Below are 15,275 nucleotides of genomic sequence, written 5' to 3'. Positions count from 1 at the left end.
TAAATAATTTAATCTCTCTTCTAGACTTTCCAAATGTCATCGAACTGAATAGTAAAATGAGTCATTTTGCAAAGGTTCTGATGTCGACAAAAATGTATCCACTGATTTACAGGCATCTCTTTTCCAATGTAAGTCAATGGGAGAAACTCTTTCTAGGCTCCACGGTATCACGTGATGAACAATGGATGCTGTAATTCCACTTTTGGCCACTATGTAAAATTTGCTTGAAAGCACACTTCCTGGGGGCTTGAGTTTACCTTAGTTCATGATGAAAGTTTTATTGCCATTCTCAAAACATATTCTCTCATCCAGGCTGTATGAGGAGGATGTAGTTCAGTGATGGCAGATACACTCAAACAGAAACTATGTCATATACTGTTTGGGTAAGATATAGATACCAGACTGAAGATTCAGAATCATTTATTTACCCAGACAAGCACACACACAAATATGTGCCCGCATCTGCCTTGACAACTATAGTGACTTATTTGCAAGCAATGTCAACTTCTTTCATTCCTGATTTAGACTGGCATCGGAAACTGGCAGCAACTGTGGGACATCCCCTTCATTGTATGCCAGCTCCCTGACCCAGCCATGACACCCTGGGGTCTGAATGATTTGACACACTCAAACACAGAAGCACAACTTGACATAAAACCCTTTTTTTCAGAATCTCCCTATTCTCCCTCAGCCATTCAGATGGCTGCTCTCAGTCTCACCAAGGCCGCTATTTCAAACGCTCTCCCTGCTGCTCATTTGACTGGCTGCTTAGAAAAGACAGACAGGCATTTCTTTTCACGAAATAAACGTGATATACTGGCTCTAGTTTGAAATGGAAATACGTGTATTGGCACGTGAAAAATCCCACAAATCTCAGCAATCTGAAACGCAAAGTAAAATCTCACCCAAAACAACAACAGGACTCATGATGAATTTCAGTAGTGGTTTTTAGTCCTGATAGTTTTACTTCCAACATCTAATTACTTTAAACCTATATCACACAGTGCATTCAATTGATGCAATGAACGCAGGACTGGGAATCACTGACTTCATGTATTTGTCCCTGAGGTTTATTGAACTTCATAATGTTTTAGAATGAATATGTACTGTGGAGGCTTTGGGTTTGGTAGTGATATTTGTGTCTGGATATCTAAGCAGTACACATTAGGAGACACTGGACGAGGTACAATAAGTTAACAAAGCTGCAAAGATTTTCTGCATTTTAAACATTTTGTGAATCTGTATTAAGATTGGTACCAGCATCTAATTATAAATATCAAATGTTCATGCATTTTCAGAATTTTAACCCTTTAAATACATTTTTTTCATAATGCCACTAAGTTTTTGTATGCTAAATAGATTATTATTTTTTGGATTATTACAGCCTGGGATATGTCAATAATTTTTTAAGCATTGTTTGTGACGGTGCACCTAGTATTTTCTCAATATGCTCTCTTCATATATGTACAAAAAACAAAGACATAATCTGGTCTAGCACAAATTTAAAATTCCGATAAGCCCAGAATGAAACCCAGAAATAACACGCTATATTTTTATGCTTTGATGGCTGTGGGATCGAAAATTTCAGTTTGAATGGGTTTCAAAAGCGCTTTTTTTTTTTTGGCACTTTACAGTATGAATGTAACAATTTTACACAGAAAAAAATCTACACAGTGTAGTTTAGATTTACTGTAGGAGCTGAGCTTGAAATTCCAACATGAAAAAAAAACATCTTGCCAAAATGTATGCCATTTGCACTAACACAGCCAAAATTATCATTAAATGAAGAATGAAAAGGGCGTGAAATAGTCAACAATCCCTTAGGGTTAAAGCTTGTTTAATAAACGTGTCTGATTGAATTTTTAAGGGTATAGTATAATGACAGCTCAATTTAAAACAGTACAACTGTATTTTTATGATGTGGATTTCTTTTATTTTCTGGCACAAAAAGGGAATAAATGGGGGGAATAAACAAAAAAAAACTTTTTTAAACAACTGTATCAGCCCAAAATTTCACAATTAGTGGATTCCTTGTATCAGCTGATTCTGCTCATATCAGATGAGAAAGAGGAATAATTCTTGATGAGCCAGACTGTATAATATCCCTGCAGTGCAGCCCACAAATAAGCTGTGACTGAAGTGAGACCTCATCTGTACCACCATGCAGTCCAACATTTTCATACACATCACTGCTCCTCCCCAGTGAGGGCCATCACAGCTACAGAGGCCAGGCAGGTCAGACACAAGATACACACACACCCACACTAACTGTGACTCTTACTGCCTGCTGGGCAGAAATGCACAGATTTATTAGGCTGAGCGCACCACAGACTGTGTGTTTTCAAAACAAGGTATTATGGCACTCGGCACTGTGTAATTACACAATGATGGACTCAACTGCCTTAATTATGGAGCCTCGATGTGCTACTGGCTCACCAGGGTGGATCTGTTCACGCAGCTTAACGGTAGCAGCACAAACTCACTACAAACATTAACAAATCAAACAGTGTTAACCCCAACAAGGCTCAGCTGCCATGGTGAAGCAAAGCAGGCAGGTTGGATTTAAGAAGCCAAGATTAAAGCCCCACAGTGTAACAAATGACAATTTATTTTTATTGAGTAAATCGATTAAGACCACAGCATCTATGCATGCTGGAGGATCCTCACCTGATGAGCCAAGATTAGAGAAGCTACAACTTTGGAGGTGACAATGCAGAGAGGCAGCCCGAGATGGAAAGCGGCGGCCCTGCAGAGCAGCCTCCTCAGGCTGGGTCCACCCAAGACTTGAGCGGAGCAAATGAGCACCTTCTATAAAGCCACACGACACAAAAAGCACAGCGAGGAATGTCCCCTGCATTTCATTCTGCCAGCGAGCCTATTTTACATTAAAGCTCCAAAAGTGGCGACAGCAGCTTTAAACAAAGGAGTGCACGTCCCAAAAAAAACAATGCAAGTATGAATTACTTCACAAAAAACGGCTGGGTAGGGTGCACGCAAAGAGGCTTCTGAAACAGAACTCTTCTTGAGAATAATTTTTTAGCAACAAACGGAGTCTGTGTTCTGGCCTGTTCATTTACATTTCAAATAATGCGAATTCCTCTGACATGTTTAGGCTCAATGCTGCTTGAATGGTGGAAAAGCAGAGAATATCACAAGGCTATATCCATTTTTTCATTGTTATTATAATCATTTAAACAATATGCAAAAATCTGGAGGGAAGATCAATGTCAACAGTCCTGTTTCTTTAGTACTCTGACCTAGTTTACTCTACAGCAATCAACATTAATGAGAAAACAACATTAAGCTTGGAGACCACCGTGCACTCCTCAGGAGAAAAAGCATGTGTGTTTGTGTGTCTTTACCTGTGTCCTCATCCAGATCCCCCTGCAGAGAGGAGTCCGTGTCCTCTGAGGGGGCCTGGCTCCTCCAGCTTATATTGCCCATCCAAGAGGCCTGAGTCCACACACCGCAACCAGTCCAAGAGTGATACTGACAATTATACTTTTTGTATCCTGACCACCTGCTTGTCAGGCTGGCATTGTCACAGCTATCTCTCAACAGCACTGCTGAGAGTTAGTCACAAACAAACTGGCCCGCATGATCATCCTCTCTTGACTCAGACACACGACACAGCACTTGGGAGGAAAGATCCACAAATAGCACCAAGAGGAATTAAAAAGTAATGTGCTTTTCCAAAGTTTTATTAAATGATTCCACTTGCAAATAAGTCTAGAATCGCATAATCACGTGCAGAATGCCTGCGTGAAGCTGTCATCTTTGGTGCTGGAGAGGGTCCAACCCACAATTATCTGGCGTTGGGATGTACTGAAGAGAACAAGGGCCACTTGTGGGAATAAACTACCTGCTCTCCGGCATTTAAGTCAACACACAGCGGTGAAATCAAGCGACGCATCATTTTATAAGACGGCGCTCTCTGATAAAGAAGTCTCAAGAGCTCACGTGGAAGTAGAGAGATGAATATGACCTGTAAATGGAATTGAATTCCTTGAAGGATGTTGTTGAAGATGCTGAAGGCGGAACGGCCTTGAATATATTCATGTTACAAAGACCTGATTGCCTTTCTCAGACGCAGCCTTCCATTGCTCATTGATAGCCTCGGTCCAGTCATTTCCCAACATGTAATCCATCCATTTCTCTCCCGGATTGTGCACAGACTCGATTCCCATCAATGCTCTACCTTCCTCCACCCTCTTTCTTCCTCTCCCTAAGATCTCTTTCTTCCCTCCCTCTTTTTTTTATTTTGCTTTCCCATACACACTGCGCACACACGCACACACACACACACACAAACTAATTACAACACAGCTAAACCTATATGGGAACAGCAAGCCTCTCATTCTGTGGGAGAGGGAGGGTGAAATGCTTTCTGCCATCAGACCTCAAAATTGCAGCATGTCAAACCGAGACCCATAGCTGGCCCTGTGCAACATTGGATCACTCATCAGCAATGTGCGTAAACCTAATCGTCCAGGGAACCCTTTTGTAATCATGACTACTTTAGCTCTTGCTCAAAGTTTTGGTGACTAAGGCATGCGGGGCTTGCTATTTCTGTCCATCAGGGGGAGGAAGATATTTTAGTCTGAAGGTAATGCAGTAGCCACTTAGCAAACACAAAGTCATCAAAAAGACTCACACTTAAGTGTTAAGTCTAGGAATGCTTGAGAGTAAACTCTGTGTTTCAGCTAAACCCTTTCAAAGGCAAATATTCACCCTGCATTTTGTGTTTTAGTGTGTGTGTGTGTGTGTCTAAAATAAGGAAGGAATACTACCATTGACAGTCCGGTAGGAGAAGAGTCTGCAGGCTAATAATAAAGCATACTCCCACGACTTTGTTACCAATACTGACATGCCAAAACTGTTGTGTCACAATCCCAGTCACTGTGGGGAAAATGAGGACATAGCCTAAGTTTTGCAATCGCAGTAATACAAATATAAAGTGTCAACTGAGGCTTGTTCTGTTTAATTCCCAAGTTGTGTGTTAATAAGGGTATTTTTTGCTGTACGGTTTGTCAGACAGAGATACAACAACACTCAAAAACGAATTTCTTAAATGGAAATGTTAACAGCAATCCAAGCGCTTTCTATCCATCTACCTACCTACCTCTCTCTCTCGCTATATATATATATATATATATATATATATATATATATATATATATGTCATTATTACCATCACAGTACTTCTTCAACACATGGGGCTAAGTGGTACATTGAAAATCTAATATCATGATATTGCTGTCCAAATACCTCGATAACAACACTGCCACAATATTGAAGTGTTGACCACTGGTGCCTAAAATTTTTTTAACACAGTGAGATTTTTGATAAATAATCATTAGAAAAGTGCATATAATGATTAAGTGAGTAAAGGCAAAAATTAAAACAGCTAGAAGAGTTTGGTAAGCTCAGAAAGTCACATCACTTTACTGTAAGGCAGCCTTTAAAACCAGGAATAGACAACAACTATAATATCCAAAATCTAAGACAATACCTAGTCTCATATCACGATATCGTTATAATAACAATATACTGCCCAGCTTTACAAAGCATACAAAAAAGCACCAGAAGCTATAAACCTACTTATCTTTATAATAAATCAACTTTAATAGTAAAAAAAGACCCACTGCACAAATTATTTTGGCAACAGAAAGGAGCAGCGATGAAGCCATTCAGTTTTAGAATGAACACATGAACACATGAACACAGGATGACCCCCTTTGTTTCAGAAAAAAAAGTAAAGACACAGCAGATGTGTATCTCTACTATATTTTTCACCAGAAATGTTTTCCTAAAAAGTGGGTGCAGGTTTCATACTGGAATGTGGCTCTAAAGGTGCTTAAATTCTGTGCCACAACTTGTTTCAAGGATGTTGCATTAAATCTACGACTGCCAAATATTACTGCAACAATGTAATCGTTCCCTGGGGTCTAATGAGGTCATTACAAACATTACATTAGACAAATACACATTGTAAACATTGAGCAATATAACTAATTTCAGTAAGCATTTACAAGTCATTGCTAAAGTGCAAGGTCTGTGAACATAGTAGAGTTTTAACTTGAGTAATGGCTGAGTGGCAGAGTCATCTAGGGGCAATCTACTTGCCCCTACACAATCATTTATTTATTATATCACAAAACATCATAGACAAAAGTTAACTGTCATGAAAAATGATTCCATTATATCCGCCTTGCTCTCAAATTTGCGGCAAACTGCGCAATAAATAGTTGGAGATTCACCTACTTCTTCTAACGCCACCCTACTGAACTCCTGTTTCCAAGATAAATGAAATGCTTGCACTTCGACTCACACTCAAACATCCAAACTATTCAAACACAATTTGATCTAGCTGGCATACATGAGGAAAGATGAATTCTGGGAGAAAATGAGGAAACGCATGTCATAGTAAAATGTTATAACACATTGTTGCATATTAGATCTACATTACATCGACAGCTACAGAAAATAATTTGCCGTAATGTTACATTACGCAGAGAGTTATCAATGGAGGGCTTTTGTAACAATTTCATTATACTAGAGCTGCCCATGAAAGTCGGAGAATCATCAGTTTGAGACCCTCAGTTGACTAAATTGCTTCAAGTTGAGCACAAACTGTTGCACGTTTATGATCTTGTCGTTAGCACCGTCAGCTTGTTTACTATATAACAATTCAAACTTTAAAACTTAACAGGGATAACAAAATGAATCGTAAAATATTTGACATATTTGATTCTACTCTCATAATTCTGATTCAGGTACGGCCCTATTTTATACACAACAAAATTCCATGACTTTTCCAAGTTTTCCATGACAGCGGAAACCCTGTCTTTTTATTTCGTAGACAAAATAAGCTCATCAAAGGGCTTATTTTGCACGAGTGAGAAAAATGAAATTTGCCCAATTCTGGATAGAAGAATTAAGAGACCTCCAATGTTCAACTGTTAACAAGAGCTAGCTTGAACATAACAAACTAGATCATTATTTAACACAACTTATGCACAACTTCAGGTATGAGTATCTATATTATTTTAATTTTATGATCCAATTAACCAAACTGCCCCCTTTTCTTAATCCATTTAAACAAGTCCAACACAGTAAACAGTGTGTACATCCAAATAAAAACGCACACTGCCACATTTTCAATCTTCTCCACCCAGTTAGTTTTCTCCAAGGAAAGCATTTGAGATGAGTTTAGCTGTCTGCTCCTGTTGCTCTGTTTATGGATTACAGTTTGAGCTGCCTGAGTGATGAAGTCATGTGGGTGCGTATACAGAGAACGGGGTTCAGTGCTGAAACAGACAGAGGAACCACCCACACGATTCCCCAGGTGATGACATCCTGACTACAGCTCCACACAAGCGGGAGACGAGGCTCCAAACAGGTAACAGTGTGTCACTGTTTACCCCCCAAGGGAGGACAAGTCAGTGACAGCAGGACACAGTATCCATGGTGATAACAGAGTATGACTTGGAAAGAAATGCAGGCCGTAAGTCTCCTGCTGGAGCTTGGTGTCCATGTGTGCATTGATAGTCCTACTTGGTCTGTGTCCTGGTAACCATTTGCATTATACCAACATTTAAACCTTAAACCGTGATGACTGCATCCATGTGCAGGAATCCCTACTTACTGCTCCGAACTTTATTTCACTTTATCCAAATCTTTTCCATTTTAATTTGCTCCTCGAGGCACCAGTGAATTAATCTCCTTCTGTCGAGGTCTAAAACTGGTCCCCTTTCTGTAGAGTCTCTGCAGCCTAAGCCCACACAGACAAGAGTCTCCTTTTAACACCATCTATTTCTTCCAATCCTTACACACATTCGCTCTCTCTCTCTGAGGAAAAGGCTTAACAAGCTAACACTGAAGCTTCGCTTGCTGCACAGTTATTCAGTGCTACCACGAGTCCCCATCCTTGCCCCCTCTTTCCATCCAGCATAGTGTGTCCTCTGGGTACATATTTGAGATCGATGTGCATGGTCACATAGTGGAGGGGTGGGACTGATTACCCAGGGCCCCGAAGGGGATGGGGGGCTAAAAAGTCTGGAATTTAAACTGTGGTTTTATTATCTTTTTTTTTTTTAATTTCTAAGCAGTTAGTGCTATGACTAAATTAAATAGGGGAAGAAATCAGTTACAAGACTGAACTTTGTATGAAAATTATGGTAGGTATCTTAGAGCCCTTTTCCATTGCACAAAAAAACAGTAACATCTGGCTTTTTAATGTATGGGGAAAGGTGACAATCAGCATTCGCACCTTCGCCAATTGACTCTGCAGTAGTCAAAGGTATTAATCCCATCTAGCCTCCACAAAATAACATCCGTATCTGACCAAACAGCTAACAAACACCAAGTTTCAAAGAGAAATTAAATGAGTGAGAGAGATACCAAAATTCAAAATGTGCGTAAGAGATACATGGATCGAGGGGAGGTGGGGGCACAGAGACTACTTGTGCATAGGGCCAAGAATTTCGTGCTATACCCCTGTCGCTAAATACAAGGTACAAGGTAGATTTATTGTCATTTTTCTTAAACGTGGCTTAAGAAGAAATGAAATGTGACCTGGTAGACACAACTTAAAGCCTGGGAGAAGTGATGGATTTGACTCTATTATCCTTTATCTGCTTTTAACTAGATTGAACCACAATCTGCAAAAAACGACACTGCCTCTGAGTTTTCATTTAGCTGTGACCATATGTAGTCATCTGTCTGCAAGACACGAAAGGAATCGGAAACTTTTACGCCCGTGAAGAATGACTGAGCTAGTGGTGGATGACACTCCCTCCCCGCCTGTTACTGGGAGCTGAGTGTGTCTGTACTGGTGTGTGTGTGTGTGTGTGTGTGTGTGTCCATTTACTGCAGGCATCACCGGACAGCACTGTATGTGGAGCGAGGCAGGGAGACAGCTGGTGGAGTGGGATGCAAGTGTCGCTGGCGGGTATAAAGTTTCCTTCCAAAAGCATACCCGAGACCACCCTGTTTCCTCTCAGACTGAATGCACCCTGCTTTATTGTCTTCAAAGCTGCATGCAAAATGCACAGTACTACTACACAATCACAACAAGGGTCAAAGCGGAGAAATATGCCACGTGCACACAATGTGGAAATCACCACAACACAAATACACACGGCAGTCTTGGGCGTGAACGCATTTCAACTCCAGTGTTCTAGGTAATAACGTAGCTAGCGTTAGCTCGTGAAAAGCTAACCTATAGCTGCTGCTAGCTCCCGTTACAAAAACGTCCTAAATGTTATTCAGCAATGTAGCAGAAAAATGATTATTTTTGAACACTTAAAGTTCACACATTCATGTGTCTTAAAAACGCTCATTCTTGAATGAAAAGCTGAGATTTGTTCCCAAATGCTCCCAAACAATCAAACCAGGGTATATTTACGACCGCTGAGCTGAATGGTGAAATGCCGGTGGAGTAGTATGATAGCTCGTTTAAATGGTATTTTCCAAGCTAGCTAGCCCACAACATTTATCTCACTAAAACGCTTTAATGTAACAATGTTAATCATTTACTGGCCAGTTAAGCAGCTATCTCTAACCAGCATGAGGCTGAAACACATAAAAGCCATTTGCTCAGGAGCTAACAGCTAACGTTAGCTGATATGGTGACGCTTTATTTTAACTGGATAGCCGAGAAAAGAACAATCCATAAGGCCCAATTAAACCACCATTTACACCCAACATATCCGTCCAAACGCTATCTGGAGCGCCGTTTAGCGTGTGTTATGTGTCCGCGGACCCCACATTTGATCCATCCGTGCCCCGTGTGAGGAATACCGTTATACAGTATCCCGAGGTGGAGCAGTGAGTCTAGCCGGGCAGCACTTACCTTGCTTGCTCTCTATTTTTCCCGACATTTTCGTAGCCAGCAGCTGTGATCCCACTCGCAGTTCAACAAAACGTTAGCTACAGACGAGCCTCGCCGCGTGCCTCCTCCGATTATTCCCTCATTTTCGATACACTGTTGTGTCCATGAGATGATTCCGCCGGGGTTAATATCATAGATTTGTAGGCCACACACATTGGTACGGTCAAAAACTGTCTCAGTCCGTCTCCGGGTGATTTTCACTGGATACACACAGCACACACACTCTAACACACACAGTAATGTCTTGAACCTAGACTCAGCACAGAGCCGCTCAGTCAGTAGAGCAGCGCCCCCTCGCGGGAGGAATTAGTCAAATCAATCTGTCAACAAGAGGATGGGCGTGTTTCCATTTCAATTCAAAGAGTTGGAACTAATATGGGTTTGTTTGTCTGTTTCCAGGGACAGGTATTACTGCGGTGAGATAAATGATATGCCAAATGATAATGATTTACTTAATTTACACGTCACTTTTCAAAACAAGTGACCAGCGCGAACTGGTTTGACCTCTTTCAAAGAACACGAGGAGGCAACATGCAACATAACAAGACATAACTTACAAGAAAATCACCTGAAAATAGGCACAAAAAGTAAAAAAAAAATTGAAAGAAACGCAAAAATGATCCAGAATACGTGCTGAAAAAGATTTTATTATGTTTTATTTTATGTTTTTCTGTAACACTTTCAGTAAACTCTCTATTGAGCTTTCAAAATAAGCAGTTGTACAAAATAATATAGAAGATAAGCATATGTAGAAAGAAAGCAGTGTAACATAATTTTAGATATATAATTATTGGAATTACAAATATGATTTTCAGAATATTTTTAGGATTTTTTATTCATTTATTTATTTGTATTCCTTATTTTTTAATCCTCCCCTCCTTTTAAAAAACTTATTTTGAGGTAATTTTCTTGTTACCTATTTCTAAATTCTTTCAATTTGTGTGACATTTTTTGCCCAGTTGGTTGTTGCCTTTTTCTCCCCAAGGTTTAGAAATAAATCAAATCAATTTGCTCAGGTTTCAAAGGTGTCTGAACGTAGAACGAGAAAATAGATATCGATCCCGGTTTCAATCTGTTAAAGTAGCCTAACATGAAAATAAAATGGAGTAAAATACCTCATAATTATGTATTATGAAAACAGTGACAATAATATTAAATCAGATAAGATGTGTTGGAAATGTGTGCAAGCATAAATTAAAGGTTTCTCTTTTTTTAAAGAAAAAGAAGTGGTTTAAAGGAGCAGTGTCTACGATTTGGGAGGATAACTGGGAGCCAAATTATCCACAGAGGTCTCCTCCTTTCCAAAATGAATGGATGTGGTGATTAAAATGATTAAAAACGCTAAATAAAATAGTTTCACAGCCCTAATGCCAGATTGTTTCTCCAGCGCTGTTTGGTGCATCACAGACGGACCACTAGCCCAGCACCTACTAGTGTGTTTTTTCTCTGATAACTTAAGATGCTGCTAATGGCTCTTTCTAGAGCCAGCGTTTTGTTTGTCCATCTTGGGCTACTGTACAAACGTGGTGGTGCAACATGGCAATTCCCATAGACGAGGACCCGCTCCCAGAAAAAACATACTTCTTATATTATATTAATTTTCTACTGATATATCCCCCTAAATCCTACACACTGGACCTTTAAAAGATGTCACTGATTCTGCATGGAGTCACAGACTAAATCCTCTGTCTTCTGCACGCATTTGACACTATAGGAATTCACTAAACATCAAAATCGAGTAGTTTGTGCAGAATGAATTCCCCACCAGCAAAAACAAAAATTGAATGTAACTATTGGCGCAGAGAAGGCACCAGTGCACAAAAACATATAAACAGATGAAAAATACACAAATGTAGAAAAAGATGAAACAAAAAGAAAACACTGCAGGGCAGCTTGAATGGGTGTTATATGACCCAGTTAAAAACTAAAGTCCACGCCGTCACACAACCATGTCTGACCTCATCATTGATCCCAGCAGCACGAGGCTGATGAAATGACAGACAGCCTGTTGGCTTGGAAGAACAAGTTCAGCTGTTCAGAAACTAAACTGTATCAACCATCACTGTCCAAAAGATACAGCCGACTCTAAAAAAAAAAAAAACAGATTAAAGTGATGCACAACTGTACTGGTCTGGAAATTCAGCAATTCATATGTATGTGAGTATCAACAATCAGCTTCACAGTAAATGTAATAAAGCACATTTTCTAGGCTGCCTTCTCTATTAATGGCTGAAGAGCCTTATCTAGGTTTGTATGATATGCTATTGCTTCTGCACTTTTTCACATAAACGTTAATGTATTATTTCATAAAAGCTTTTTTAATTCAAATGTTAGCTGAGGTGGTCTTTGTTTAAGGTGGTGTTTTTTTGCATCATTACTGGCTATATTAGCTAAGGCATCAGCTCCTATTGTTATAATTAAAAGCAGACCTGAGTGTAAATTCTATTAATTTTTTTCCAACCTAATCTTAAAGGAACAGTTCATACCAAATTCAAAAACACATTTTTCATAATATCTGTCTTACTATTTATTTATCCCCAGAATGTTTTGGTGTAAATTTCAGAGTGTTGAAGATGTCAGCATGTTCCCTTTTTCACAGTGATTCAGTTGAAGGCTGTAGCTCAGAAGAAAGAAAAAAAAACATTTTCCTACATGAAACTGCTCAAAGATAGCCGGGTCATGATTTCTGTAAAGAGACATTGCTTTTGTCTGTTTTTTTAAATTTATTTATTTTTTTATGAAATGTACAAAAATCACATTTTCCAATCAAGTTTGTATTTCTTTGTTTAGAAAAAAGTTTTTTTTTTTAAAAAAGTGCAACTGAACTTAATCATAAGAAATTGTTCTGCACTATTGAGCAGCGCCACAAAAGAATGAATCGACATTTTGTAACTTATGGACCAACCAATAAATTGTGATTGAAGAGGTTAGTTGCAAATTTTGATATTTGAATGAAAAATATTCCCACCTGGAAATACTGTGGTCTTTAAAATTTGAAGTTTTGTTTTACTTCAGTTATATACAGCTTAAATGGAAACACAGAGCCCTCTGTTGGACGTACTGAAACATTGGCTGCCTGCAGTTATTCTTTAGTTTCCTCCTATTCCCCAATCACAACTTGTCCTGATGGTGGGGAAATGAAGGGGGGGGGGGGGGATTTAACCCTGATTTCAGTAAACTGCTGACTCTGGCTTTTGCCTATTTAGTACTGCACATTATCCCGCGCCATTAAGGAGCAACCTTCTAGATTACCAGCATAGCTCTGGCATATCAAGACGAAGAAGGCACGCCCTGTCATCTTTTTATGAATAATTGATCTGACTGAAATGATCTACATTCTCTGAGTGATCTGGGTCAGCTTGTAACGTTTGAAATGCGCTCGCAGAAAGCAGATGCATTAAAACACTGAGATAAGGAGTTCGTCATATTGTTAGAGGCTTCTTTCACGCCTTGTGCAGCTCACCTCATCATCAACAACGTTTAATCAGCTATCAAAGCGAGGCCTAGGGAGTCAAGGGTTCATATTTACACTGGCTGTCATTATGCCTGCTCCCTCGTGCTCTTGCTTGCACAGCAGAAACCACACCCATATACCAAGTGCGAAGTGCTTTCTGTGTGTGTGTGTGTGTGTGTGTGTGTGTGTGTGTGTGCGCAGTAGTCAGAATGTGTGGGCGTGAATAGTGTAGGGGAAGGAGTGGAATACCTTCCTTGAGGCTATGATAAAGTTGCACATGGAAGACAATGAACTCCTGAGCAGTGGCAGACTTGTCGGGACAGGAAAAGCCTCACGGCACAATCAGAGTCAGACTGTTTTTCGTGTCTTAGCTTTCCTTGATAAGCTGCGTTAAGTCTGTCAGTGCTGCAACTTTAATCAGCCAAGCAGTTGTCTAACTCAAAAGGTCATCTACACAATTTGGCTCTAAAATATTGGCTCCATAAGGCAGTGAATACTTCCCTTATTTAAGGCACTGCGCCTTACTCATCAATATCCTACAAAGTTTTTTTCCCAAATTCGTTCTTGAGAAAAGTCTGCGTCAGATCCATGACGTGTTCTTAAACCACAAAACTGTTCACTCCTGTGTTCTTATAATGGTGAATCTCCTTGTCGTTGTAAATTGAATGTGCCAGTTGATCCCAATTTATAGAGTTGGAAACAAGTATTGTTTTGCAAGTCACAAGTAAGTCTCGAGTCTTTGCACTCAAGCCACAAGTCATGACAGGCAAGTCTCTAATCAAGCTCCAAGCCCTGAACTTTGAGCTTCAACTCCTAAACAAGTCATACTATGCTCTTCACTAAAGAGAGTGCAGTTTTGACAACAGATTAACAATTCAACTGACAAAACTCATGAATTCTATTTTATTTGTTAAAACAAGTTTGTTGGAAGTTGTGTCATTTGTAATTTTTGACTTCACATTTTGCAAACTGCAATTCTTTTTTTAACCACCACATAGTTTTTGTACATGAACAAAATTATCTTCTATTTAATTTTTTTTCTAACTGGCACTCAGTAATGTGAAGTTAGTAATTCGTGGTTCTCTCCTGCAACTCGACTGGATGCTGTGTTATTGGTTCAAAGCGAGTGGATCTGGAGAATCATGTGTCGACTTGCTGGGAATGAATGGTGCAAATGTTAGTTGACTCAATTGATTTGTGGCACACTTTTTAAAAAAGATACTTCTCAATCTTTGGGCTCTGAGGTCGGTAACAAGTCATTTCAAATCAAAAGGCTCAAGTTCAAGTGAAGTCACAAGTCATCAGTGTTAAAGCCTAAGTTGAGTCACAGGTCTTTTTTTGTTTTGTTGAGTCTAAAGTCATCAAACTTGTGACACAATCTGAAAACTGAAAGTTTTTTAGCAGTCGTCTGGGTCTCCTTGAGGTAATTTTGTGTCTCACTGATGGAACCATGTGTCTCTTTGCATCTCTTTGTGGTCATTTTGAGTCACTATGTTTTAATTTGACGATTTAAATTTTGCAAGTGGACCCCCTGAAACTCTGGGCCCCTGGGCCTGTGCCCTGTAGGCCTGTTCAGTAATCCATCCATGATCACAGCCATGGCATTTTAGCTCTTTGCTGCTATCTAATGGCTATAAAATGAGGTAGTAACCTAACACTGCCATTATACTTTGTGCCACAGAGTGGTGCTCATGAACTACTGATGCTTTTTGTCTCCTTGAGCTTTATGCACCCCACAGTGGTTACTTTGTAGCAATGTATAGGCAGGTCCAGGGAGTGCTGATGAAATGTAATTTGAGAGGGATTAGCCCGGTGTAACTGAATCTGGCATTACAATGCTGTTTTCTTGATGAGAGTCACAGAGACAATAAATCTGAGCTGATAGCAGGAATTACATTAGACTATGACAAGGCCTACAAGAAACAA

At 39.7% G+C, this 15,275-nt stretch overlaps 1 protein-coding gene across 7 annotated transcripts in view; it reads right to left on the bottom strand.

Moving 5' to 3' along the window:
- Positions 1–10,150, bottom strand: part of rapgef1b (Rap guanine nucleotide exchange factor (GEF) 1b) — a 62,020-nt gene extending 51,870 nt beyond the window's left edge. For all 7 annotated transcript variants that reach the window (XM_042508887.1, XM_042508891.1, XM_042508892.1 and 4 more), the window contains exon 1: positions 9,857–10,150. In XM_042508887.1, coding sequence (XP_042364821.1) covers positions 9,857–9,884 — 28 coding nt within the window. In that variant the 5' untranslated portion in view covers positions 9,885–10,150. The remainder of the gene's footprint in view (positions 1–9,856) is intronic.
- Positions 10,151–15,275: the final 5,125 nt, after the last annotated feature.

The sequence above is a fragment of the Plectropomus leopardus genome, chromosome 20, assembly GCF_008729295.1.
Source record: "Plectropomus leopardus isolate mb chromosome 20, YSFRI_Pleo_2.0, whole genome shotgun sequence".
NCBI classification, from domain to species: Eukaryota; Metazoa; Chordata; class Actinopteri; order Perciformes; family Serranidae; genus Plectropomus; species Plectropomus leopardus.
This window is presented reverse-complemented; position numbering and strand designations above follow the sequence as displayed.